Source organism: Dermacentor albipictus, chromosome 7 (genome assembly GCF_038994185.2).
Source record: "Dermacentor albipictus isolate Rhodes 1998 colony chromosome 7, USDA_Dalb.pri_finalv2, whole genome shotgun sequence".
Taxonomy (NCBI): Eukaryota; Metazoa; Arthropoda; class Arachnida; order Ixodida; family Ixodidae; genus Dermacentor; species Dermacentor albipictus.
The window spans coordinates 124,205,206-124,232,652 of record NC_091827.1 but is presented as its reverse complement, the minus strand read 5'-3'; the positions used below and the strand labels follow the sequence as shown (position 1 = coordinate 124,232,652).

Below are 27,447 nucleotides of genomic sequence, written 5' to 3'. Positions count from 1 at the left end.
TGATAGTAACACTGCCCCGCGACCTTCACAATCAAAGCGAATAAGGGAGTTACCAGGTGGAACAATTTCAGGGTCATGTATGCCAGAGTGCAGCCAAGTTTCAGTTATCACACCAATGTCAGGAGAGCACAGGATCAGCAGTTGTTCAAGTTTTTCCATTTTATTTAGTACTATGCTTCGTGCGTTAAGGCAAATCAGTGACAATGACAACTTACTTGCACTTAGTCAAGTACGTTCAAGTAAGGTGCCGGGAAGTCAAATACTTCCCGGCACCTTCACGACAAGTTCCCTCAAAAAATAGCCTTGAATTTTCCGTTTCATTCGAAACGTATAGCTGATCTTTTACTTTTAGTTTGTCAAAGACAAGGGTAACTTTATCACCCCTTTCCCATTAAACTTTGGCTGAATGGCTCACGGATGAATCGTGCTCGCATGGCGCGCCAAGTTGCGCGATCTCGTTTATTAGCCTCACAGCATATACAAAAAGAGCATTATGACCGGTGCCATCATGATAAGTTCGCCCCAGGTGCTTGGGTGCTCCTTTGGTCACTGTGTCATCGGGTCGGCCTCTCCCAGAAGCTTCTCTGTCGCTACACAGGGCCTTATGAAGTCCTACGTCAAGTTAATGACGTCAATTACGAGAGTTCGCCGTTACAGTTTGATCCATCCTCAAGTCAACGCCTGTTTACATTGTGCACGTTTCGTGGCTGAAGCCATACTTTGCTCGCAGTTCTTTGCCTAACATGTGCCGAGATGGCGCTTCAGCACCCGGGAGTCCTGTTATGGAAGGATAAAAGAAGAGAAAGGAAGAAGATCATGAGACGCTGGCTGCTGCGGTGGTGTTGCTGGTTAGCCACCTTAACCACATTCACTCTGCTTGTATATATATTGTAAATATAGTTTGTCTATAGAGCTTTTCATCGGGCGAGGAGGAAAAGGTATGCTGTTATTACTAACCAAAACTGTTTTATTCATGGGTGGAAACCTCATCCACCAAACCAAGTAGTCACGCAACATAATCTGTAGGTAAAAGTTTGAACGCTTGTCAAAGTATAACAGCACAGCTCCTATCGCAGCAGAACGGTACCCACGCTGTTACAATCGTCGGGTATGTTTCATTGCTCCTAAACCGCAGCTTAGAACTAGAGGATAATACTGCCATAAGATCACATTAGTGATTGGAACTTTCAGAATGACACACTTGATCTCCGAGGCTGATTGTAGGCTCAAACATGCACGCGAACATCGCGCTGCGTGCTTCGTCCGCCTCAACGCCAGCAGAAAGTTCGGCCATACCGACTTAAACCACTTCAGTACATCTCACAGAACCATTTTCCACTCAGAAGACACCACGTCATACTAAATACACCGCACAAACACGAAAACAAATGCCAGAAACTACCGCCGAGCGTAAACCTGCCATGCAAAACGGAGCGCTCGCCCAAGCCAGCATGCCGACTGCGCATAGATGGCGCCACTGCATAGCAGTATGGTAGCGCCCATGAAAAAACGGTCTATACTCCCAACATCCCCATAACATATTGTTACGGAGGCTTCTGTTTTCCAGTTCATCAAGTTTGTCAGTCAACTTTTCGACTTGTTTACCAACAGTGTTCACTTTTTGCTCACACCGCTCTATTTTTTTCAATACACTGTTTAAATGATGCCAGACAAACCTCAATTTCCGTAAGTCGAGTTTGTAAGCCCTGTAGTCCTGCGTCTAAGGTTCGCTGTAAATTTTTAATTTCCTTGACACTTCCTAATATTTCAACAAGATGTTAGAATCAGGATTTTCCTCAATGTCACCACCAAGCAGCTACATAATACAGATCATTTGGGCGGCCCCAAGAACACAAGTCAAAATACACTGAGGACTTCTTGTTGATGCGAGGTGGTGTCACATTGCAGAGAAGTCTTCAAGACGGTTCCAGATGCTTTTCATTACTTTAGCTCAGAACTGCGCTCGTGTCCCCTTCACGGTGTCCTTGTCAATTGTGCACGCAAAATATTTTACTACCGTCTTCTTAGCTGACAACATAGACCATCGCTGATGCTGGCAGGATATATTATGGAGGGATGAATGTCGAAGTTTGCAGTTGTAGAATGAAATCAGCTGACACAAGACAAGAGAGGATTGCTGGAAAGAGGTGTTCATTCTTTAGTGAACTTAGAAATAGGCTGCTGCAAATGATGATGATAATGACATATTAGTGGCTGTTATCGAATTCATTGAATTTGGTTTGAATTTGAATGTGTTGAATTTATTTAAAATGTGATATGCATGTTTGATTAGACACTCTGTTAGATTGTTTTACAGGGACAGTGAAAATATATATTGAATCACTTTAGAGTGCCAGACCAATGCCTCAAAACCTTGCATTTATTTGGCCGAATAAGCATAGTTAATATCAGAGCAAATTAAGGTCCAAGTTACCTGATTGTATTTTGTGCCCAGAGTGCAGTGCAGAAAACATGGAAGTGACATTGCTGTTTTAACTGCATTTTCTGTTATCGGCTGCTTTTGTACAGGAAAAACTGTATAGGCATTGAAAACTTCAGACAAGGGGGTAAATGATCCAACAGTTAACAACCAAGACATAAAGATGTCATCATTGTTGCTGGGCAGTGTTTTGTGTGATGATGTTTATGGCCACTTCTGATCCAAAAGAGCTAAAAAGAAAAACTGATGATCAGAAGGTGATATTGACACAATAGAGATCTAATTTCCCTTACAATACCGTATACTCCGCTTAAACAAATTAAACGGAGAGAAAAATATACTTCATTTATCCGAACTTTCATTTAAGCGAAGGACACAAAAAACACCAAAAATCATTTTAATAAAAAAATTGTCCTGTGTTTTGATATTACTGTAGGGAAGACGAAAGAGACTTTACTGTGTTCTGCATCTAATGTTGCAGCTTCCTTTGTGCAAGGCTGTGTTCATGCACACAATAATTCCAAATAATTCTGTGCACTCCATGCATTCAAACTAGTGCTGCAGACTTTCAAGTGTATTTCTTGCAGTCTGGTTCAAAACAATAACACGCACCGGAACAGTAATGTCTATGTCTTCATCAACAGAGTCAGTCTTTGCCACGAAGTTGCTAAATTTCAACTGCCTCCTTGGAGCAAGTAACATAGGCATTAACTGAGGCCTCTTATTCTTGGCGATGTCAATGAAGCAGTACTTAGTGGTATCCTGACTGCAAGATCCTACCTACTCCGTATGCTCTATTCCTCCTCATTAATTTATCTAGCGAAGTCCTCATTATGGAAGCATCTTTACAACATTGACAGCTTTAATATGCAGTAACTTTCCTGCAACAGCTCCTTGGATTGATATGCACCACCACCATTTGACATGTTTGACAAACTTTTCCTGTTCAGTAAGCCAATGAGGTAGGTGGTAGTTTCGGATAAAGTTCCTTTTAACCAGAGTTCACAGAAGGATGGGTTCCATTTAACCCACGTTTGATAACATTGTGCCTATGGGCGGCCAACCAAAGTTAATACCAATGTTCCGTTTATCTAGCAATTCATTTAAGGGAAGTTCATTTATCTGGAGTCCACTATATTTGGATTGTGATAATAGGTGCCTTGTAAAATTCAATGCAAAATTCACTTCCGCCTCTGCTCTCTTAGTTCAGTGTAGTGGCTTTAGGTAAAGAAGAGCTACAGCATGGCTAAATTCAGAGCATGAACTAGTGGGACACAAGCTAAGGCACAAGTTAAGACAGGACACGGCGCTACTTGCGACTGAAAGTTTATTCAGAAGGTTAGAGACTTCATAAAGCCTACTTGTCCTATGGCATCAAATGTCATAAAACGACATAAAGGCAAGAATAAGAAAGAGGTGAATATTAATTGCTGTTAGCACAGCAAAAAAAAAAAAATTCCACTTGTTAGGTCGCATCTAGAAAAGATATTTCAGTGTCGTGAAGCGCTATAGAAACATGTCTGACACCCTGACCCCCCCCCCCTTTTCCTTATCTCATGGGCCTCTACAACTTCCCTTGTTCAGTATTTGTGTTTATGAAGGACTGTTGTATTTTCAAACTTGGGTGTGCATTTACTTTGTGACTTGCAGTCTCTTGCATGCATTGCAAGATGTGTGTGCACAATTCCTTTTGTGGAATTCAAATGCTCCTTCAGCCTAGTGTTGAGATATTGGCCAGTTTGGCCCACATATGTTTTCCCGCATGAGAAAGGCGCAGAATACACCACTGAAGTTGAGCATGAAACAAAATTGTTTGCATGATTGTTCTTTTTTTGTTTGTTCTTTCTTTTTTTGCTTTTATGTCGTTTGATGACATAGGACATGTCGAGTTTATCAAGTCTCTAACCTTCCGAATAAACCCAGTTGCAAGTAGCGTTGTGTACTGTCATTTCTTGTGCCTTAGCTTGTGTCCCAGTAGTTCGCGCTCTAAATTTTGCCATGCTTCCATACCAACTCGCCCATTTGTCACTTTTGAAGAACTAGAGTATCTGTATAAATATAATGCGTGTCTTTTTCTAAACTTTCCAGCCTCAGAAAACACCTCGCATTATATTCAGGTTTGTGATATGTGTAATACACCTTTTTTCTTTGTGAGAGAGACTGAAAGTCCCCACACTTGTTATATTCATGGTCTCATTATTTTCGTACCAATGCGGCATTTTCAGTGCCAGTCTGTGCAATTATTTCCACTTTATATTCATTTTTTAGATATTAGTACCATGCACTTCGGAAATAAAATCAGTTGATAGTAGTTAGCACACGTTCTGTCGTCTTTCTTGTCTGTGTCAATTCAGCGCTATGACCTCAATTACTGATTGACACATAGCTTGAACTAAAAGTGGCCACTGCCTGTTCTCAAGAGGCCATGCGCTATACTGGGGAAGAGGGCAGAAGCAGGCATGAAGGGACAATGTTTGAAGCAAAAAGCATGAAGAAGGAACACTTTAGGAAATTTTTTATCAGAATTTTTCGACCTGCAGTGGAGATGTAGCCGTTCACTGGAAGCATGCTAAAAACCGTTATAGGTGAGCGCAGTATAGCAATTGCACACCAGCATTGGTGGGAGGCAGACAAGTGCTGCCATAGCTGTAAGAAATTGTTATTTTGTTTATCAAGCCGATGTTGCTGCAACTCATGTTTTTTTGAAGTCAAATTATTTCTGCAATAACAGCTACATGTTCTTATCCTGTCCAACTGCTTTGGTATTTAACCAGTCAAGAATGTTTTTAGTCGAATTGAGTTTTTGAAAGCGAGACCACGCCTTTCACACACGATACGCAGATCAGAGTGTTGCCATAGCCACGCATGTGCTAGTATTGTAGTGCCGTCACTCATTTATGGCACAACTAATTTATGGCATTTTGTTTATCAAAGGGAGATTACACAACTCTGGGGATTTACTTCAAACTCACGTGCATACAACAGCATGTGTGCCACCATGAATTGTGGGACGCGTGTGCTGTTTGTTAGCATGGACTTTTTTGTAATATGTGTAGAATAAAGTGCAAGTGTCTAATAATATATTAACTGCAATTTTAAGCATTAAGAATGCTGTACTTAACAGCTGACTTATGCACAGTAATGTCATATAAAGTCGAATCTCGTTAATTCGAACATGCTTAATTCGAACTTCCAGTTTCAGCTGATGCTGTGGCCCTGTCAGAGTTATGTGTATTCCAAAACACCCCCGTGGTGAAAATTTTACCCTAGTTCAGGCAGGCCGCTAGTACGTCTGCTCGCATCAGCTCTCTCTCACACTTGTTTTGGTTGGCTTGGTTTGGTCTTGTTCTCGCTTCAGAAAGGAGCACACCAACATGATTATGATCAGTGGCGATGACTTCGTCATCTTGATAAGACATGACTCGTGTTAAGAGTGCAGAATGAAGAATGTAAACACAGCACCAATTTGTCAGCAGACGAAGGAAAAAGCATGCAAACACGCAGAGGCAAGCAGCGGCAGAAGCACAGTCCAGCCTCAGCAACTCCACTGCTTCGGTGGCAGTCTTAGGTGGCAGAGGTAATTAGCGCCATCCATCAAGCTGGTGGGAAAGAAAATCAGCTTCCCTCCCACCCTTCCTCGCAACTATGCTCCTTCTCATCACCTCCACGTAGCTCCCTCACCTTCGACGGTGTCCGTGCTGTTATGATCGGCCTGCAGGGGTACTGCTCTGCAAACCTATCTCAGCCCACTGCAGTTGTTTCGATCGGCCCGCGGGGGTGGCGTCCTTCAGAGAACCGACGACGACGACAGCGCTAACCGACCATGCACTTCCTTCAGAGAACTGAAGACCACAGCAGCGTTAATTCACCATGCGCCTCCTTCGGAGAGTTGGCGACGGCAGCAGGGCTGGCCACGTTTAGTGGACCGTGTATTGCTGGTTAATTTGCCATGGCCTTCATGGTCTATTTGCAGCAAGAGAGCTTCTCTAATAAAGGATGTTTTGCGGTGCATTTCCTTGGGCCCCAGGATTCGTCACAGTCTGCTGACACTCGTGGCAGCTACCGGAGAAGTCAGCTCTGGAATTAAGAGGTGCCGGCTGGGGTCAAGCGTGACAACCTGGCTACGACGACTCGCTCAACTCAGTGGGTTCTGGGAATCCAATGTGCGTATGTCAGTGTGTGAGCTCTCCCCCTCAAAGGCGGGTCGACTATGCCCCAACAACTGTGGGTGGTCCAATTGAATGAAGGTTGGACAGCAGTTTTCCCTCCCATAGGAATCTAGGGGGGACAGAGGCTTTTTAAGCAGCTGTGTGCTCGACAAGCAGTGTGCTTGGTGCTTTGAGCGTTGTGCTCGTGTGCTGTATGCTTCGTGGTGGGAGCTTCATGCTCCTTTTTGCAGTCATGCTAGGCTGTTGAAATGTATGTCCTGTTTTAATGTAAATATTGTAATGAAATCATGTACGCCTAGTTCGTGACGAAGAGCCAAGTCCCTCCCTTCAACGACCTCCAAATCCAACAGTGCGCATATTCCTCCGCGCCAGCTTAGTCCACTCCCTGAGGTTTCGTTTACTGTGGTTATAGGGAAGCGAGCGTTAGCCAGCATGGGCAGTTACGTGGTCCTCACTCGCTGTGTGCTTGTGCGTCATGATGTTTCATAACCCGCACCATTCGTGCATCATGCTATGGTGCATGAATACTTCAAGAACAAGTCCTTCTTTTAATTTGAACAAATTTTCCGGCCCCTTTGAGTTCTAATTATTGAGATTTAACTGTACTACATCTAGAGTACCAAGGTTTCACCATGAAGCCACGGCATTTACTGGTTTTTGAGACTTTTTTTGCTTAATTCTATCATTATAAATCATGGTCATTTCATTTCTGTCGACATCTCACAAATTCTGGCCAGTCCCTTTAAGGATGGTAGCATGGGGCCGATTGGCGCCATTATGCAACCTGTGAGAGCGATAATACCTCCAAGCTATAAACATCCATTTATAACAAAATACTGATCAAAATTAAGATAGTGATGATATGCTTATGCGCTTGTTTTCTTCTTCTGTGTCAAGTAGTTCAAGCAGTAAAATTAGTCAGGCTAGGCTGTTCATTGCTTTTTGAAAACATTAGGTAAAATAACTGGGCAAAGTAACAACAGATATACATGAGGTATGCACATAATGAAACCATATATAAATGTAATGTTGAATGATGCTTGGATTAACACCGTTAATGAAATCAGGAACAGTATGCCAAGATTTGAAGCTAGTTCCATAGTTGCTGGCCTGCATGACCATCTTTGTGCAATTCAATGAGGGTAGCCACATGGCCTTGTTTGTGTGGCACCTTCTCCTTTCTTGTAGTGCACGCAGAACAAGAGGGACACAGAAAGGCACATTAGACAAACACACAGCACTAACTTTCAACAGCAGGTTTATTTCCAGTTTTTGCAGCTGCACTTATACCTCTCAAAATGTCATAGGACATGTGTACATTGCGTGGTAAACAAAACTGGGAAACCACACACAGATACTTTTGTAGCCACATTGATTGTTAGGAGGGCATCTGTTTAATGCAAACAAAGGTAAGCAAGCTGTTTTATTGATAATGAAATTGATGGCTTACTGATGCATGCATCACCAAATGTTGCTAGGTTGCTAGCTTGCTAATCAAATGCATCTTTGCACTTGCTTCTACTTATAATAACAGTCTCTTCTAATCTATATGTTCAAGGCATAAAAGTCATCTGGTCAGATGCAAAAAGCTCCCATGATGTAGAACTAGTACACTTTCGAACAGAAAGTCACTGCACTCACAGCCAGTATCTCTTGTGTTCGCTAGTTTACAGGGTTGACTGCTCATTCTCCTTCCAGCACTACACAGTGACACCTCCTGACCTTAGCTTGCCCTCTTAGGTGTTGTAAAATTTTGTCACATTTGCATACTGCAGCTCTCTTGCGGGGCTATTGGAATACTGGGTACATAGTACAAAGAAACAGTTTCGTAGCAAATAAACATGTAAGAATACAGTGCAGTTCAAGGTGCAAGTAAAGAAGAACACTCGAAGCACATTAAAAAATTCTTGCACCGCTAATGACTGGATGTTGCCAGGTATCAGATTACAAAGTTTGTGTCTGCTTATGTCGGACGACAATTTAGCATGTGTCAAGTACAGTGAAAGCTCGTTAATTCGAACTTCAATAATTCGAATTTATGGATAATTCGAACTGTACTATTTGGTCCGGCCAAGCACCTCAGAAGTCTATGTATAAAAAAGTCCGTTAATTCGAACGCGAGAAGGTTCCCTCACGGATAATTCGAACTGCGCTCGCCTGGCACACGGCCAGAGAAACGCGCCTACCGCCTACACACATGGCTACATCGCCTCCGGAATGGAGAAAACGGCGAGAGAAGGCAAAATCGGAAAAAATCTAACTGGCGCGGGGTCAGCCAGAAGGCAGCGGCGGCTGCCACCTCTCCGTTCTACGTAACCTCTGAAACTTCTTGTCCGTTGCGAATCTCGGAGGCTTTGCAAATCTTATGCAGCTGCTATTGTTGTGCGGAGATAGCGCGGCAAGCACCAAAACACAGCGAATCAAGTGTGTTGCAGCTGCGCTTGCAATCAAGAACCAACGAATCGGGGCCTTCGCCACCTTCGCATGTTCAGCGTCTTTGTCTCGACAGTCTTCATCGGTTGTGCACGTCTGTTTTCAGCTTAGGAGGTATCGGCCGTCGCGATTCATTGTGATAGTGTTAAGCCTCGGCTAACGTTCGTCTTGGTGGACATCGGTGGTGTGGCACAGTCGGACCCAGAGCTTCGACTTGAAGATGGCGTGTGCCCGCGGCACACGCCATCACTTTCTCACACGTCAAATTTCTGACATGCCCTACTGCTTCCAAATCGCAGTGCTCTCCTTCACTTTCGTTAGTTCGAACTTTCGTTAATTCGAACTGAAGCGGCTTCCCCTTGCTGTTCGAATTAACGAGCTTTTACTGTATTTGTTTGGGAAAGCATATCGGAATGAGTTGAAAAGAGAGTGCAGATGTTTCAGAGATTCAGTGTCGCATCATTTAGAAGGCGCAGTGAGACGAAGTGTGTTCGATGTAAAGATGGTGACAAGTCTTTATCATAATGTCAGTCGACTGACCAATAGGCTTCTTTCTGGATTGATTCTATTCTATGTTGGTATGTCTTGCTTCTCAGTACAAGGTCATAGGTTTAAATTCTGGCTGTAGAGGCCGTATTCTGATGGGAGTGGGGTGCAAAAATGCATGCGTGCTGAACTTTGGGTGGTAATAAAACAAAACCCCAGGTGAGTGAAATTAACCTGGAGCCCTCCACTTTGGCAACTCTCTAGTCACTGTATTACTCTATTTGCTCTAAAATCAAATCACCTAGTCAACCTATCGTGTTGCAGTGGGTGCGTGACCTGCGGCCCTTGGTTCAAGATCAGCTGCTGTACGCGGGTGAGCTCTCCTTGGGGGAGAAGGAGACCTTCCATGATGTGCTGCGCAACATTCTTGTGCCCCGCACTGTTGGCAGCCAGGGCCACCGCAAAGTGCGACAGGTATGTACGCAAGACCAGGTCACTGTGTTGGCTGCATTTGATTACTTTGGTTACACGGCATCTGTCTAGTGTTGAATGGCAGTGTGTGACAGGAGTTGCTTGCTTGGGACAATTTTAGCAATTTCAATGAGAACGACGGGGCACACATGTATTGCTGGATGCATGATCAGCCCATTTCACGACCTGCAGGACATTTAAAACATGCTGTAATTTCGCACCGCTAGGGAATTTTTATTTTTCCATGTGTTTTAAATCTAACTGTTCAAATAATAACCAGGATGATCTTGTGCAGACATTCTTTGCATCATGGGAGTGGTTTCTTCCTTATAACTGGCATCTTGTTACTGCTGAGTGCCCTTCTGAAATTTGTGAGAGCAGATGGCAACTTTGGACACCTTGAGGGAAGTGGCTCAAATTTGATGCCATTTGTGCCTACACTGTTTGACACTGTTGTAGATGGGCCAGACTGCTGTTTCATCAGGCACAGTAAGCGGAATACTCATTGTATTTGTTCCGTCTTGGAGAGTCTTCATTAGTATTGCATTCTTAGTCATTATTAGCATTTATGGATTAATGAAATTTACTAAGACAAATGCCACACTGTGTTTGCAGATATCCTAGCCTCACTCATAGTAAGATCAGGTTCTTCCTCCCTCTTGAGGGTATGGGTTCCCCACGATTCGAGACGCACCACCAGAGACACTCTACGCAGCTGGCGAAGACAGCTGCTAAGGGCAGCGGCAGTAAGTTTACTGAAGGCTTCGGATGGATGGAAGCAGACACAGAGGAATGGAAGCAGACACAGATGAAACTTCAAGACAAATTGTAGGGACTCTTCACAAGAAATTACACACACGAGAGATGCAAGGTGGAACTGGAACACCTATAGAGCAACCCTATATCGGCAGAGTGGACACCTCAAGTTTAGTCCAGACCATTTGGTCGGGGCCACGTTTTGTATCCCTCGGTGCCCTACCCCAAGCATTTAAAGTCAAATCACCACAGAGTGGTTTTGAGGATGGACCATTGGCACACCAATCGCCAAACTTCTGGGAGGATCGTTGTGTGAGTGGTCCACAGGCTATTCAGGCATTGAGCCTCGTCTACACCCACTTTCCTTCACCACACTTCAAGGTGTTTGCTCCTCTCCCTAAATACAGCATATAAAAAACGCAACAGTGGAGAAAGCCACAAACTCGTAGCAGCCTTACGTTCCATGAAAGGGGCATGCAAACACAGCATAAAGCAGCAGAGCTCAACACAGCAGGCACCATAAAATACTATGAAGCAGGAAGCACCTGCAAATTAATACGGCAAGATTAGAGGCATGCTGTGTCGCCATGCCCCAAGCTCATACATGCGCACCTCGGGCTCACATACCGAAGCCCTCTGAATGACGAGTAAATACTCCCTAGAGATCCACATCTGCTTGGCGCTGAATGCGACAGCTCTCCTTAGTCTTAAAAGACGGTCAAAGCAGCCACGGTGCATGCAGTGAACAATGGCTACAGCGTACAAGCATTCTGTGCCGATGAGACGCCTTGCCTGTATGGATCTGGAGCCAGCGATAGACCCAAACCTCTTAGCTTTCGCCGTCAAAACCACCACACGATAGATGCAAGTAGTGCAGCACCGATTGTCACCGTTCTTGAGGAGAGCTTCATTAACTATTGAGTGCAGCCCCACATCTTGGGCCTTTTCATGCCACCTCACGCTCCCCATACACAGACGAAGCAAGCCAGTTCGCAGGTATGTCTGGTTACCAGCAACCGCATTCTCCCTGCTTGACCGTTCATGAAAGTGTGCCGCCAAAAGAGCTTATGAACAGCGCGTTGCGGATGACTAAGGTCGTAAATGCAGTACATGTTAGTGGCTCTGATTGCCGCTTCTCATGGTGGGTAGAATCGGCCACTGTCGTGAGCTGGGCACCTGTTTCATCTCGGTGCTGCACACAGCAGTAGGCACACACCGCTGAAAACCAATTATCCAAATGTGTTTAATAACACAAAACACAGATCTCAAGCTTCTCAAGCTAAAATTAAGGAAAATAATCTTGCCTTACTAGCAGCATGCTCGCACTCATCTTTTCATCTTATTTTCCTGCTGGCTATTATCAAATGTATTCATATAGGAGGTTGTGGCCAAGTACTGCAGCAGGGTGGCTAATCCTGCTCTGGTGAGGGAGTGCGTTGCCGGTTCTCGTCACTGGGATCAGGCCGCACTCCAGGCCTGTTTATGTAGTTTGATCTACCCAGCAGATTTTTTTTTTTTTAATACGGTGGAAAATTGCGCAGCACCGGAATTCGAACCACGGTCCTCTTGCACGTAAGGCGCATACTCTAGCTCTACGCCACCACTGCACCTAACGCTAACACTAACATAATCCTAATCCATAAGATAGGGGTCGCCAAAGACTTTAAAAATTATAGACCGATCAGGTCTATAATTTCCGTTGCCTACAAATTTCCGTTGCTTAAGGTCCGTTGCCTACAAAGTATTTACTAAGGTAATTGCAAATAGAATCAGGAACACCTTAGACTTCTGTCAACCAAAGGACCAGCCAGGATTCCCTAAAAGCTACTCAACAATAGACCATATTTACACTACCAGTCAGGTGATAGAAAAATGTGTGGAATATAACCAACCCTTATATACAGCTTTCATTTATTACGAGAAAGCATTTGATTCAGTTGAAAACTCAGCAGTCTTGGAGGTATTACAGAATCAGGGTGTAGACGAGCCGTATGTAAAAATACTGATAGATATCAATAGCGGCTTTACAGCCACCGTAGTCCTCCATAGAGAAAGCAACAAAATCCCAATAAAGAAGGGCGTCAGACAGGGAGATACGATCTCTCCAATGCTATTCACAGCATGTTTACAGGAGATACTCAGAGACCTGGATTGGGAAGAATTGGGGATAAGAGTTAATGGAGAATGCCTTAGTAACTTGTGATTTGCCAATGATATTGCCTTGCTTAGTAACTCAGGGGACCAACTGCAATGCATGCTCACTGACCTGGACAGGCAGAGCAGAAGGGTGGGACTAAAATTTAATCTGCAGAAAACTAAAGTAATGTTTAACAGTCTCTAATGAGAACAGCAGTTTACGATAGGTAGCGAGGCACTGGAAGTGGTAAGGGAATACATCTACTACTTAGGGCAGGTAGTGACCGTGGATCTGGATCATGAGACTGAAGTAATCAGAAGAATAAGGATGGGTTGGGGTGCGTTTGGCAGGCATTCTCAGATCATGAACAGCAGGTTGCCACTATCCCTCAGGAGGGAAGTGTATAACAGCTGTGTGTTACCAGTACTCACGTATGGGGCAGAAACCTGGAGGCTTACGAAAAGGGTTCTGCTTAAATTGAGGATGACCCAACGAGCTATGGAAAGAAGAATGATGGGTGTAACTTTAAGGGATAAGGTGAGAGCAGATTGGGTGAAGGAACAAATTCGAGGTGATGGCATCTTAGTTGAAATCAAGAAAAAAAAAATGGGCATGGGCAGTACATGTAATGAGGAGGGAAGATAACCGATGGTCATTCAGGGTTACAAACTGGATTCCAATCGAAGGGAAGCATAGCAGGGGGCGGCAGAAAGTTGGGTGGGCTGATGAGATTAAGTTTTCAGGGACAACATGGCCACAATTAGTACATGACCGGGGTAGTTGAAGTATGGGAGAGGCCTTTGCCCTGCAGTGGGCGTAACCAGGCTGCTGCTGCTGCTGCTGATGATGATGATCATCATCATCATCATAAAATGTAATTGTTTATGTGTGGTATATCCTTTTGAAACCCAAGAAAAGCTCTCATTTCCCATTGATCCTGTGGTAGTCTTGGTGATCGAGTTCTGTAGCATAATACTAGGTCAGCTGATTGTCGCATTCATAATCTAAACAATGCAAAAATGTGCAGGCGCAGATGCTGAGAGGGTGGTGCTCATGCCATGCTTTTCTTCTCACTTGTTTGAGTTGCAAGTCTTTCCTGATCGTTTCCTTGTTGTCTGCACAGTTCCTCCGTGAGTCAATGGAGCAACTTCACTGGCATGTGGAGGAAGACAAGTTTGAGGCCCCAACACCACATGGCAACAAGGTGTTCAGCAACATTGTTGCCACCTTGGACCCCTCGGCCTGCCACCGGCTGGTGTTGGCCTGCCACTACGACTCCATGGTGGGGCACTTTACTTTTTTCTGTGCCAGCTATAGATGAGCCACATAGTCGCAGAAACGTTTTCCTCCACTCATTCGATGGTAAATAGGTTCAGGTCTGTTGACTGTGTCATAATGACATTATATGTTTTTCAACATACAAGGGTGGTCCGTAATATAAAGTTCCCAGGGAGCTTCAGTCGCGAGGAACGCTGCTGCTACGTGGGATTTTTTATTTATTTTATTTATATTTATTTATACATACTGTGATCTTATACAAGATCTTAGTAGCGTGGTACCTAAATAAGTACAGAATAAATACAAAACAATGGGGAAATTTTGGGGGAAATGGGGAAAATGGGAAACAAGTTTCTTCACACAAGCACTAAAAAAATAATCAACAAGAAACTAAACAAAAAGTCAAGCAATGTAGTTCAGCAATTTTAAAATCGTACAGTCAAACAGTGACATCAAAACACTCGGCAAGTGCAGAATACTTTTCATAAAAGATATGTCTTGAAAAGTGATAATGAGTCCTGTGTTACAGTTTTATCAGCCAGCTTATTCCAATCTGCCATGGTGCTAGGAAAAAATTAATTCTTGAAGCAGTTGACGCATCTAGTAAATGGAGTTACAGCTAGCGAGTGTCTGTCTGGTAGTGTAACCTGTCGTATAGATGAGAAGGTGAGACGTGTCGATGTTGTACTCACCATTTATTAGCTGGAAAAAGAATTACAACATACACAATTTCTATCAGTTATAGAAGGCAAGCGACTCGGAAATAAGAGGTCAGTAATTGATGTACAGTCGAACCCGACTATATTGAACCCGTTTACATCGAATTATTCTATATTTAGAACAATTTCTGGACACGGTATAGTTACAATGAGTATATATAGCAAAAATTACGCTTACATCGAACAAAAAAAGCAGCGACTCCCGATATATCGAACGTCAAGTGGCAGAAAGTGCCCCCGGAAGTTGGCTTTCCCTCGCGGTGGTGGGAAGACTCGGCGGCGCGGCTCCATCCAAGCGCTCTCCCTACCGTGACCGCCCTGCCTCGGACGAGCCGTCGACACTCCCCTGCAGAAAATGATCCTGGCCCGCCCGCAGCGCTTGCTCAGACAGCCAATTAGTGGCTCTTGTGCCCTCGTCGTGCAAGATGGCGAAAGTGCAAGTTGTCTTGCTGCTTTTCTGGTTCATTGTGTGTGCCCCTTGTGGTTCTTCTCCCGCGGTGTTGCCGTGATGAAGCGGCATAATTCGCCTTTCGTCGTGAAGCTCGAACTCATAAATAGGATCAAACGCGGTGAGAAGTCGGATGTCCCCGCAGCGTACAAGATTCCGAGGAGCACTCTCAGCACGATCTTGAAGGGGGAGATTACGGCTAAAGCGGCCCAACTCGCAACGCAGTGCCCGTGGCGCCCGACGCGTACGCATGGCCGTGTGTGAGTGGTTCATCTGAAATTGATTCACCCGTGCCGACTTTCGTGTGCTCGGTGATGACTAAATTCTGATGAATGCAACGAAGCCGTTGCTGATGTTGCCGAAGTTCGGAGTGAGCTGTCAGAATTTCCGGAAGCTGTTGACAAATCAACGGTGGACGAGTTTGTGAGCGCAAATGATGGTGTCGCAACCACAAGAGAGCCCGAAAACGAAGACTACATTGCCGACATCATACCGAGCACAAGTGAAAGTGGGCACAATGAGGAAAGCAACGCTGGTCCATGGTCCACGTCCTCCAAAGTGATTGGTGCGCTCGCACTAATCGGTGCTTTTGCGCGAATGCGGAAGGTTGCGGCCCCAGCTGCTCCGACGCTTTAGACAATGTGGAAAAGTGTGTGAGTTGCAGGCAGCGAAATTGCCCAAGCAGAAGAAAATGCAGGACTACTTCGTGCGAAACTAAGCTAGTTTCACCAATAAAGTGATTTTATAAATGGTATGTGCTTTTATGATATCCAATTATTTAGCAGGCTTATATCAAATTATGCTCTATATCGAACTGATAGGCGTTTTCTTGCGAGTTAGATATAGCCGGGTTCGACTGTATACCCATGTGTATATCCAATACATATGGGTATTTCCAATATCGCTTTTAGTGAACAGGTCCCATATAAATACAGCATATCGTAACGGACAGTTAAGGGAGTCCAGATACAACTATTTATTGTGGGCTAACTTGTGCCCTGGGGTAAATAAAAAGCGCTGCCGCGTTCTAAACGGGAGATCAGGAAGGCCTTCTTCTTCTCTCTCGAGCCTCGCGTCATCTCATCTCCTTCTTGTAGACTGTAGACGCCGAAAACGGCCATCTGCAATGCGAGTGCGTGCGGCAAAAACACGTGCCATTATTTCGTATTTTCCTCCAATACGCCGTTGTCCTATTGAGGGGGGTGCACAAACCTGCGCGCGTTGTTTAACTATGTTTCTGCCTTGTATCATTATTCTAAAATGGGACGAACTAGTGTTTTGTAAGCCAATAGACGTACTGTTGATGTCGAGCATTTCTTAGGAAAGTCATTTCTGTCTTAGGAAAAACAACTTGTGGCAGCAGTTTGCTATTACTGTGTCAAGGTGCTTTGGCCAGAAAAGATCCGTTGTTATGTACAAGCCCAGGTATTTGTACTGCATTACCACTGACAAAAAAGTATTTTCTGCACCATAGTAATAAAGTAGTGGCTTCTTTTTTTAATGTTATCCGCATATATACTGTCTTCTCAAAATTAATGCACATTTGCCATTGTCTACATCATTAAACTACCTTATTAAAGTCCCTGTTTAACCTGAGTTGGTCTTCAGTTGTTATTTCATCGTACAGCATGCAGTCGTCAGCATAAAGTCCGATTTTAACAGAGAGGTTAGTGACAATATTATTATTTAGTATTTACTTGAATCTAGGCCGACCCCGATTCTAGGCCGACCCCCTAAAGTCCAAAGCCAACAAAAACATATATATATTACCTCGAATGTAGGCCAAACAAAAAAAGCGAGGACAGCATTCACAAAATGCAAACAGCATTTATTGAATCTGAACGGGCAGAGCTCATTCAACGTTGTCGTGGCTACTAGACTCGTCGCTGTGTTCCTTGTCACTGTCACCTTCAAACAGTGCACTATCTTTGGTACCGTCAAGCACATTAGATATGCTGCACTTTTTAAAGGCACGCACGATCAAACTACTTGGGATGTCGTCCCACGCTGCAGCTACCTAACCCGCCAGCTGCGATAGCGATGCACATTTGATGCGGCCCGTTGCCATTAGCATGTGGTCTTCGTCAGCCAACCAGTCCATGTAATATTTCAACAGACGATCCTTGCAAGGGTTGTTGATGCAGACATCAAGTGGCTGCAACTGGCCCGTCCTGCCGCCAGGTATGACAGCGAGGTCCGTGTTCGCTTGTGTGAGCGCAGCCTTCACGTTGTCGGTCAAGTTCCCACGGTAAGAGTCGACGACAAGGAGCGAGTTCTTAGTCAAAAGGGCTCCTGGACGCTGTCGCCACACAATCTTAACCCACTCTTCCACCATCGCACCCATTGTCCACCCGTTCTCATTTGCCCGCACAATGACATTTCTTGGGAAAGTTTCTCAAGCAGGCAGTGTCTTCCTTTTAAATATCATATAAGGAGGGAGTTTATGTCCATCAGCTGCGCAGCACAGCATCACAGTTGCGCTCTGCTTCTCGTAGGCCACAGAACGCACCTTCACCTCCCTGGCACCCTTTTCATTCATGGTGTACGCCACTGGCATATCAAAATACACAGCCGTCTGGTCGGTGTTGCCGATTTGCCCGAGGTTGTAGCCTGTCGCTTCTCTCTTTCGCAGCTCGTAGCGCTGAAAAGCTATCAGGTTTACTTCAAAACTAGTACTTGGCATCTGTCTGCTCACAGCATCACAGTTGCGCGCTGCTTCTCGTAGTCCACAGAACGCACCTTCACCTCCCTGGCACCCTTTTCATTCATGGTGTGCGCCACTGGCATATCAAAATACACAGCCGTCTGGTCGGCGTTGCCGATTTGCCCGAGGTTGTAGCCTGTCGCTTCTCTCTTTCGCAGCACGTAGCGCTGAAAAGCTATCAGGTTTTCTTCAAAACTAGTACTTGGCATCTTCTGGGTGATTGAAGTGCGACGTCCGAGGCTGAAGCCGAAGTGCTTCATGAATTTCTGAAGCATGCCCCGACTGGCTTTGAAATCCTTTGGCGTTAGGCCTTGCTCCCTCGAAAGTTCCCTAGCTTTCGCTTGGAACACTTCTATTGTCACTGGAAGGGCAGCTGCTCTCTGCGTCCGAACAAAGTCAGCCAAAACTGTCTTTACTTCGTGGTGACGGCCTTTCTTTGGTCCGCTAAATGCCATCCTCATCGCAACACACGCAAAAAGCTGCTGTTGTCCCCTCCAATGATGAACGTTTTTCTCGTGGATGCCGAAGTCCCGCCCGGCTTGAAGGTTCGGCGATGCCTCTGCAGATATCACAACTTTTCGATTGAAAGCGGCACTGTAGTGGCATTTCCTGCTTGGTGCCATCGCGATAACACCACGCCTCACACCAATACGGCCGATACAGCCGACACGACAGAGATCAAAATGGTGACCTCACTTGTGTACGGTTTGTTACTAGCACGGCTAGTAGCTGCTGTGATACTGACTTTTCTAGATGGCGCTAGCTATGCACCATATTTAGCAGTTTTAATGAAAAACTGGCGTGTTTTTTAAAATCCTCGAATCTAAGGTGACCCTAGAGTTTGGAATATGATGATTTGAAAAGAACTATCGGCCTAGATTCGAATAAGTATTGTATGTGTGATTTCAATTAGTTGAGCAGTCATTGAAAGGCCACTTCTAAAACCATGCTGCATGTTTGTTAAAACGTCATGTTCATCTAAAAAAACAGTTATGTGTTTGATAATTATATGTTCTAAGAGCTTACAAGATGTTGTTAATGAAATTGGTCTGTAATTTTTGATCGAAGATTTATCCCCAGATTTATTCAAAGGCTTTAGTCTGGCAATTTCCCAGTCTTCCGGTAATGATCCTTCGTTGATTGACGTCGCGAATAGAATGTACAGGTATTTTGCAGACCATTCAGCATAATGCTTTAGAAAACAGTTTGGAATATCACCTGGCCCTGGAGGTTTTTTAATGTCAAGATTTAACAATAAATTTAGAATGCCGTGTTCCGTAATAACAATGTCAGAAAGGGAAGGCAGTTCAGCAGAAAGCATGGTAAACAGCCGTCATTACTTGTGATTACACTCTTAAAATGGTTATTAATGTCGCAGCACACTTTTTCTCATCCCACACACTTTCGCCATTTATAAGAAAGGTGTCAAAGAGACTGGTGTCGCAACCCTCCAGAATTTCTTGGGAGATGATCTGATAAAGTCGTGTAGTAATGTGCTGTGATAGTGCTCTTCGACAATTTTTTCTTTAAGTGTTTCAGTTAAGTTATCAATAGCGGTTTCTGGTTGTTCACCGTCCTTCACTTTGGCGCGTTTTCTTTTTAATCACTTAAGTTTCCGCCTTATTTATAACATCTCCCGCGTAATCCATGGATTAGGGTGCTTGGACTGGTTCAATATTTTAGGAACAAAACGTTCCACACAATAAGAAATGAGGCACTTGAAAAAAAGCCAGAGGTTGTTTGCACTACAATCAAGGCCTTAAAAGCAACCGTAAATAAAAACTAGCACATCTATTATACAGTCATCATGAGCTCTCGAAAAATGTGGAAATGTTTGAACTTTATTGCTTCGATTGATTGAAGTTCTTTTTAGCGTCAGGACAACTGCCTTATGATCAGAAATACCCGATGTTACTGTACATGAAATGCTGTCTTTTATGGCGCCACTCACAAAAAACAAATCAAGAATGGATGCTGAATCATTTTTCTAATTCTTGTGAATCCTTAACAATCTATAGTAAATCCAAATTAAAAGCTAGATCGGTCACAACGCTTTCCGCACTCTCAACTGAATACGAAGAAAAAGCATCCCAGTTGATATTTGGCAAGTTGAAGTCTCCGGTTAGTATTAATTTATTATCTCACGTTTCATATGAATGCATATAAGTTGATAAGCGCTCCCAAGTTATCAACAGAGGAGTTACAAGCTCTGTACACAGTTCCAAAGATATATCTGAAATTATTCACGTATAATTTACGAATTTACGAATACGAATGGGCTGAGGTGCGTTTGGCCGGCATTCTCAGATCATGAACAGCAGGTTGCCATTATCCCTCAAGAGAAAAGTGTATAATAGCTGTGTCTTACCAGTACTCACCTACGGGGCAGAAACCTGGAGGCTTACGAAAAGGGTTCTACTCAAATTGAGGACGTCGCAACGAGCTATGGAAAGAAGAATGATAGGTGTAACGTTAAGAGATAAGAAAAGAGCAGATTGGGTGAGGGAACAAACGTGAGTTAATGACATCTTAGTTGAAATCAAGAAAAAGAAATGGGCATGGGCAGGACATGTAATGAGGAGGGAAGATAACCGATGGTCATTAAGGGTTACGGACTGGATTCCAAGGGAAGGGAAGTGTAGCAGGGGGCGGCAGAAAGTTAGGTGGGCGGATGAGATTAAGAAGTTTGCAGGGACGGCATGGCCACAATTATTACATGACCGGGGTTGTTGGAGAAATATGGGAGAGGCCTTTGCCCTGCAGTGGGCGTAACCAGGCTGATGATGATAATTAATTTGCAAAATATATGCTTTCTACATTCAGAACATCAGGCATTGTCTGCAGCATAATGGAAGATTTATACAGTACAGCAATACCTCCCCCTCTTCTGTTCCGGTCCCTACGTAACACTTTATAATTATTTGGTACGTATTCACTGTCATATATATCATTGCTTAATCAGGTTTCGGTTAGTACAGCCACGTCAGGGTCTAGTGTAAAAAGCATGCTCTCAAGCTGGGCAGTCTTATTCACGACACTGTGGCAATTCATGTTCAGAATTATGAAGGGCCTGCTGCTCATCTTGTGAATTCATTTCTTTTTAGTAAGTTTGAAGCGCTTGCCGTCCATGCTTAGCTTGTCAAAAATCAACTTCACGTTAGCATTATTTTCTTTTTCCTGTATTGCGGTGAAACTGCTGCCGTGGGCAGCTATGTACTATTCTCGATCGTGTGTGGCACGTGCATTTTCTTGTTTACATGAGATCTAGCGGTTGGAAAACATATCATACGATCGCAGTTTGGCAACATACTGAACATTGGTGCCGAAAAATTGTGCTTTCCGGGAACGTATGAATAAATCTATTGGGCCATTTTTTTTTTTTGTGTTCTCAATTGCGAACGTTGGCGCCAGGAAAACGAGATTCTACTGTATTAGGTCAAGGATGTCCGCAGTTTCTTGCATAATGTGCATTGGGTCTGAGACCAACTGACTGAGGTTAAAGTTTAAACATACATCAATGAAGTTCTTGGCCTCTACATGACATGTTAATAAGAATGTACCTAGATTCTGCCCATCAATTTTTGCTTAGAGTCACCGAAAAGGAGAATGTGTGCATTTGGGTAAGTGGCAACAAGCTGTTTTAGGCACTTCTTCAGATGTCGACAGTAGTCTGGATTAGTCTGTGGTGGTCTATAGCGAACGCCAAGGAGCACCGTTTCGGTGGTGCTTGACAGATGAGCCACTATGATTCATTGTTTGATGTGACATGTACAACAGAACATGGTATACCACGGTGAATTGCAACAAGAACACCCCCCTGCGACCCTTTTCGGTTGTTACGGTAAACATGGAATTCGGGTAAATGAGGTAGGACTTCGGCATCTGAAAGGTAATCGTTCAAACAAGTTTCAGTTAGTGTCAGTATGTTGCTCCTGAATTAAGAAGTTATGTTCTATATGAGTTCAAGCTTTGGAAGGAAACTATGGATGTTAGTGATTATCGCGGAAAATGAGAGCATGTTGGAAAGTTCTGTGCATGGTGTTTTGTTGGAGCATGGTGAGGGAACAATTGCTATGCGATTTCTTTAATGGCATTGGATGAGGTATCAAAAAAAGAACGTAACGTTTCGGTTTTAAGTCGGTTTTAAATCAGTTTTAAATCGCAAGGAAAACTTTGCAAATCTAGCTTTGGAGCTAGTTGTTTGCACGCGCGCATGTTGAACGGAGCGGAAAGGCCTCGCCAATGCCAAAGTCAGTATTTTTTATAAAGAAAGTATTTAATAGGATTGTGTCTTTGGTTCAGGAACACGTGAACTTCACAATTTTTTATGGGACAATTTTTACCAACTGAATGACAACCAAGGCGACGAGCTCTTTTTAAGTCATGATTCCGCGGCTATTCATAGATTATTATGACGAAACTCGGTGATTAGTTTTTAGAATTTGGCCCATGTTTCACTGTAAGTAGGGTTTTGAGATACCAGAGAAGATGAGGTTATTTCACCGTGATTAGTTTTCGGTGGCATCTAGGCGGTTTTCTAGTTCTTGAATCATGGGAAACATGCTGCTTGTGTCTGCCTGTATCTTTTCTATGTAGTTTCGGAGGGGAAGGACTGCTTGGCAGTGTATTTCTAGATCATTCATTAGTTTGCATAAGTCGGTTATTGTTTTATCAGTAGTAATTGACTGGTATTTGAGGCTCTGTACTTGGATAATTAACTTGTCTTGGCCTACAGCTGTTCTCTGAAGCTCTGCCAGTACAGCATCATTTCCGTTAGGACCCAGGTTAGTTTCACTATCTCCCGGTAACATGAGCAAAGAATTAATAACACAAGCACACTCAGTGGCAATGGCAACACAGCATCGTGGGCTGGAGAGCTGCACCAAAACATCATTGCTTGATTTTTCGGCAAACAGGGTATAGGGTTTACTAACCTGCATTGCAAAGATTAACGGGTTAAATAACTGCGTTGAGGTGCAGTCACCGAGCCCACGGGACGGTGCTGGTGCTGAAAGCACTTTTATGTCCTCTAATACTGTTCATATCGATGATGATGTGTCCGTCATTGCTGCCTTTGATTCCGTTAGCCACTGTTCCCCTGGCGGCACGGTCATCCCAGGTGGATAGTCGACAAGTGGCAGCTGGTAGTATCCTGACGGCGCTTCGGAGCATGGCAGTGCTTACTGCAGTGACGCACCAGTAGGGATGCGCGCCGAGGTCAACAGTAGCACACTGGCAAACACCCGAACAATTGTCTGCATAGCAAAGGTCAGCGGTATAGATGGCTAAATTGAGGTGCAGTCAACGAGTCTACGGGGCGGTGCTGGGAGCACTTTTATGTCCGATGATACTGTTGACGTCGATGATGATGTGGCCGTCCATGCTGCCTCTGATTCTGTTAGCTACTGTTCCCCTAGTGGCAGCTGGTAGTATCCTGGTGCCGCTTCGGAGCATTGCAGTGTGCACTCTGATGATGCACCGGTAGAGATGCGCACCGAGGTGAACAGTAGCAGACTGGCGAACACCTGGACTATCGTCTGCATTGCAAAGATTAGCGGGCTGGATGGCTGCATTTACGGTAGTTTATCGGAAAGACATACTGGCATTCATCTCTCATTTACGTTGTGTCTTGTGATGAAACGTTTAGCCTTGAACATTCTTATGTAACACGAGTAAACCACTCATTGGTAGGCATACTCTCTAACGTATATTAAACGTATATTTAATTTGTGACTGAATCTCAGTGAGTTTCGGTGAATGAAGCTAGCCGAGTACAGGAACCAATTTACTAGCACAGATGAGTTTCTACTAAATTTTTGGTGCCATCAAATTTTTCCGGGAACCTGGTTTGACATTCTATTCCGGGCTTGTGGCGCTATGATACAAGGGCGAAGCAATGGTAGCACAGTAGCTACAGTAAGGCAGGGTTAGCAGAATGCCATTAGCGAGTGGCACATCTTTTTTTGATGCTTCTCCGTTGTGAACACAAAACACTGTGGAGCCGATTAGCTTTTAGCACAAAGGTCCATGTGAGAATGCCACTGTGTTCAGTCCACTGATCAGGAGGCAACTTACGCAAGTGTGTATGCATACAGCATATTTAACAGATTTAAAAAAAAATGCATCCTGAAACTGCACAGTGGGCTGTAGGGGATGGGGCTCTGGATTCATTTAGGCCATCTGGTGCACCTTAACGAGCACCTAATTAAATCTAAATACAGGAAAATTTTTGGCATTCTCTCCACTGCAACTTCAAATCAGACCACCGTGGAGGCAGTGCGGCGGGTCTTGAGGCCAGAAATGGCTAGGCACGATGCAAGCACCCTCTGTGTGTAGAGAGTGTACTAGCCAGTGAAGAGGGTCTGCAATTCATGTGTGTCATGTAGGAGTGCCCCGGTGTTGTGCTCATTCTGAGAGCTGCTGTCTGTCGTGACCAGGTCCACAAGGGCGGGGTGTTCCTGGGTGCCACTGACTCTGCGGTGCCCTGTGCCCAGCTGATCTACTTGGCCACAGTGCTCGATGACAAACTGAAGGAACAGAAAAGGCGGGTAAGGCCGACACTTTCCCGCAAGCAGACTCTATGATGCAAAGCTCTGTCACCATTGGGCCAGCAATTGTGTTGTTGATTGTTGTAAACTAGCATAGTGGTGTAACATAGGCAGGTATAAGACACCATTGAAGTTTGTTGGATAAAGAAGGTGAAATAAAATTAGGGCAAAACCACATGTAACTCAAAATCAATTAACCCTTTCACTGTCACGGACGTACCGGTACGTTATCGCGTTCCCGCCCCACAGTGTCACTGACGTACCGGTACGTTCTCTATCGGGCGTTCAAAATTTCGCGCCTGAGCGCAAAGCTGGTGCTCCTGGATCGGCCCCGCCATCTGTTGACTCTTTCTACAAGTTCGTATATTCGCCTCGACCTGTGTTAGTCCATGTATTGAAGAGTACGGTGCGACTGCCACTCCCCACTTTCTCTTTGCTGAGTGGCGCGGTGGCTCCGCATTCGCTGGATCATGCGTCGCGCACGTGAAGTTACGGGTTCAAGGGTTGTTCTGCCATCTCCGCTGGTTTGAAGGTTTTTATTTTTCTTCTGTTGGTGTGCCTGCTACGGCGCGTCAAGTTCAGGCGCAGGTGCCGTTGCCTCTCCGAAAAGGGTGACTCGATTGCTGCTTTCGCTCTCTCGCCGCACCCTCACTTCCGACTTGCAGCAGTAAACGTAAAGCTCTTCGAACTTTGTTTTAGCCTTTTTCCATCTCCCTCTGTCTTCTTGATCACGCGACGTCACATTTCTCTCCGTTGTGCGGGCGACTGAAAGCGCATCCTCCCTGCGCGCGGTTACTTTCGGATGGCTCAGTGCGCGGGACCTTCGTCTGCTCATTGGAGCGGTGGCTCAGTTTCGATTCAGATTACGAGCCGAGCTCGGATTCGGACTCGGACAGAGTCGCATGCGAGGAAGAGGGTTCCGCATCGTCAGATTCGGATGTTAAACGAATTTTATAGTCAGGCTGATGATAGTGATGATGCTTACTAACAGCAGCTGCAGAACACTGAAATGTGCATATTGCATTGACTATGTTACTTGTATACCAATTATAATCAAAAATAAATTGCTATGCTCATTCCCTGTTATGCTCGTTCCCTGAAACCAAGCCGACACTGGGGGTGCGTCACGGCCAGAAAGGTCCGACAGCGAAAGGGTTAATGATGCCTTGTTCTTGATTACATAGTGATGACTCTTCAATCGTTTGCTTTGTGTTATCTGAAGAAAAAAAGAAAGTGCACCAGACAATTTGCAGACAAATTTGTTGAAATTTACAGACCTGCTGACCCTAGTTACTATGGGACACCTCGTATTGACTGCTCAGGGAATAACTGGCTGTGGCACGGTACAAATTCTTGTGCACATGCTCGTAATGCCCAGTGGTCACAGCTAGCCTGGCGTTGTAAACCTTCAATGTTGTGGTCTCCATGTCTTTCTTGGAGGCCATGGCCAAGTCCAAGAACCCACATTCCCACATTACATGGGCACACTAGCTGCCGTTTACTGCCGTTAGCTCAGTTACAGAAAAAAATAAGAAGTTAAACACATTTGTATATGCAGCTGCTGCAGCTTACAGAGTAACTGCTGTTAGGTTTTGCTGTGTGAGTAGTTGATGGAAATTTTGCACCATATCTGTCACATTTATGACCACATATATACCTTGCGTATGACCATATAGTCTCCACAACTTGCCCAAGGATCAAACAGTTGCTGTGGAGGAATTAGAGTTAACTGAAACTTTGCACCAATTTAGTGCACAATATGGAAAGACTGAAGAGGTGTCTATAAATTAGCTGCTGTAATAATAACCAGCATAGGTACTTACTAATGTTACCATCTTTTCCTAACAAGTGCCTCCATATATATCCTGAAACTGTGTTTGCGACTTGTAGACAGAGGAGTAAAGGCTATATCTTTGAGCACGTCCAATTGAGTCCTGTACATATTAGCTGAGGTTTGCAAAAGTAGGTCATACACTGAGAAGTAATTAACTGTGAACAAAATTAGTGCTAGGTGAACTAACGCAGAAGAGCGACAACGGTCCAGGAGCAGAAAGGCAACTAACTTTATTGCCAAGAACGGCTTATTCTTATACAGAAAACGCTATGACGTCACAGGGTCGTGTGGCTTCACTATATCAGACCATAGTTAGATATCACAAGACGTCACACAAAGCTTGCGCTACGACGTTCCTTCCCACTTAGATTAAGTCCACACTTCACTTCCTAAAGTCCTCATGTCTACACCTATTCGGCAGACGTCGCGCATGGCCGCTTCATCGAGGCATAACTTCGGGCTTGTTTGGAACTTCTGTGCTCTGCTCTGCTGGGGATGTGTCCTTGTGTGAAGTCGTTGTTGTTGCCGTAGTCAGAGGGTCGGTTGAAGCCCGAGGAGTTAGACTCTGCATAGAGTCCCGTAATGCAGATTCCACGGGTTCTGCAGCGGCCATAGGGAGTCTTGTAGGGGTAACTATGGGATCTGTATCTGGCGGTTGTTGCAGCTCAGCCAAGCGCCTTTTGTCGGGAAGTAGCTGCTATGGTTCAGCTGAGACAGGTCTCGCAAAGGAGTGACGCAAATGGTCAGCATGCACAAAGCGCACTTCACCCGCCACATTCACAAGATATGTCACTGGGCTTCAATCTGAGTAACTACGCCGTCTTCCCAAGCCACATTTTCACCACGAACGCATTTAACAAACACTTTGTTACTCACTAAGAATCCACGTTCAGTACCTCGGTGCTTATTTTTCTGCCGCTTGCTGTTCAGCTGTTTGTTGAGCATATCTTGCTTAAAATCGGGTTTGAGGAATGACAACTTGGTCTTAGGTTGCCTCGTTAAGGAGAGCTGCGCAGGAGTGCTG

At 44.6% G+C, this 27,447-nt stretch overlaps 1 protein-coding gene across 3 annotated transcripts in view; it reads left to right on the top strand.

Annotated features, from left to right (window-relative positions):
• The window catches only part of LOC139048146 (glutaminyl-peptide cyclotransferase-like), a 107,847-nt gene that overhangs the window by 18,510 nt on the left and 61,890 nt on the right, over positions 1 to 27,447 (top strand). For all 3 annotated transcript variants that reach the window (XM_070522672.1, XM_070522671.1, XM_070522673.1), the window contains 3 exons: positions 9,853 to 10,002; positions 14,016 to 14,174; positions 24,479 to 24,589. In XM_070522672.1, coding sequence (XP_070378773.1) covers positions 9,853 to 10,002; positions 14,016 to 14,174; positions 24,479 to 24,589 — 420 coding nt within the window. The remainder of the gene's footprint in view (positions 1 to 9,852; positions 10,003 to 14,015; positions 14,175 to 24,478; positions 24,590 to 27,447) is intronic.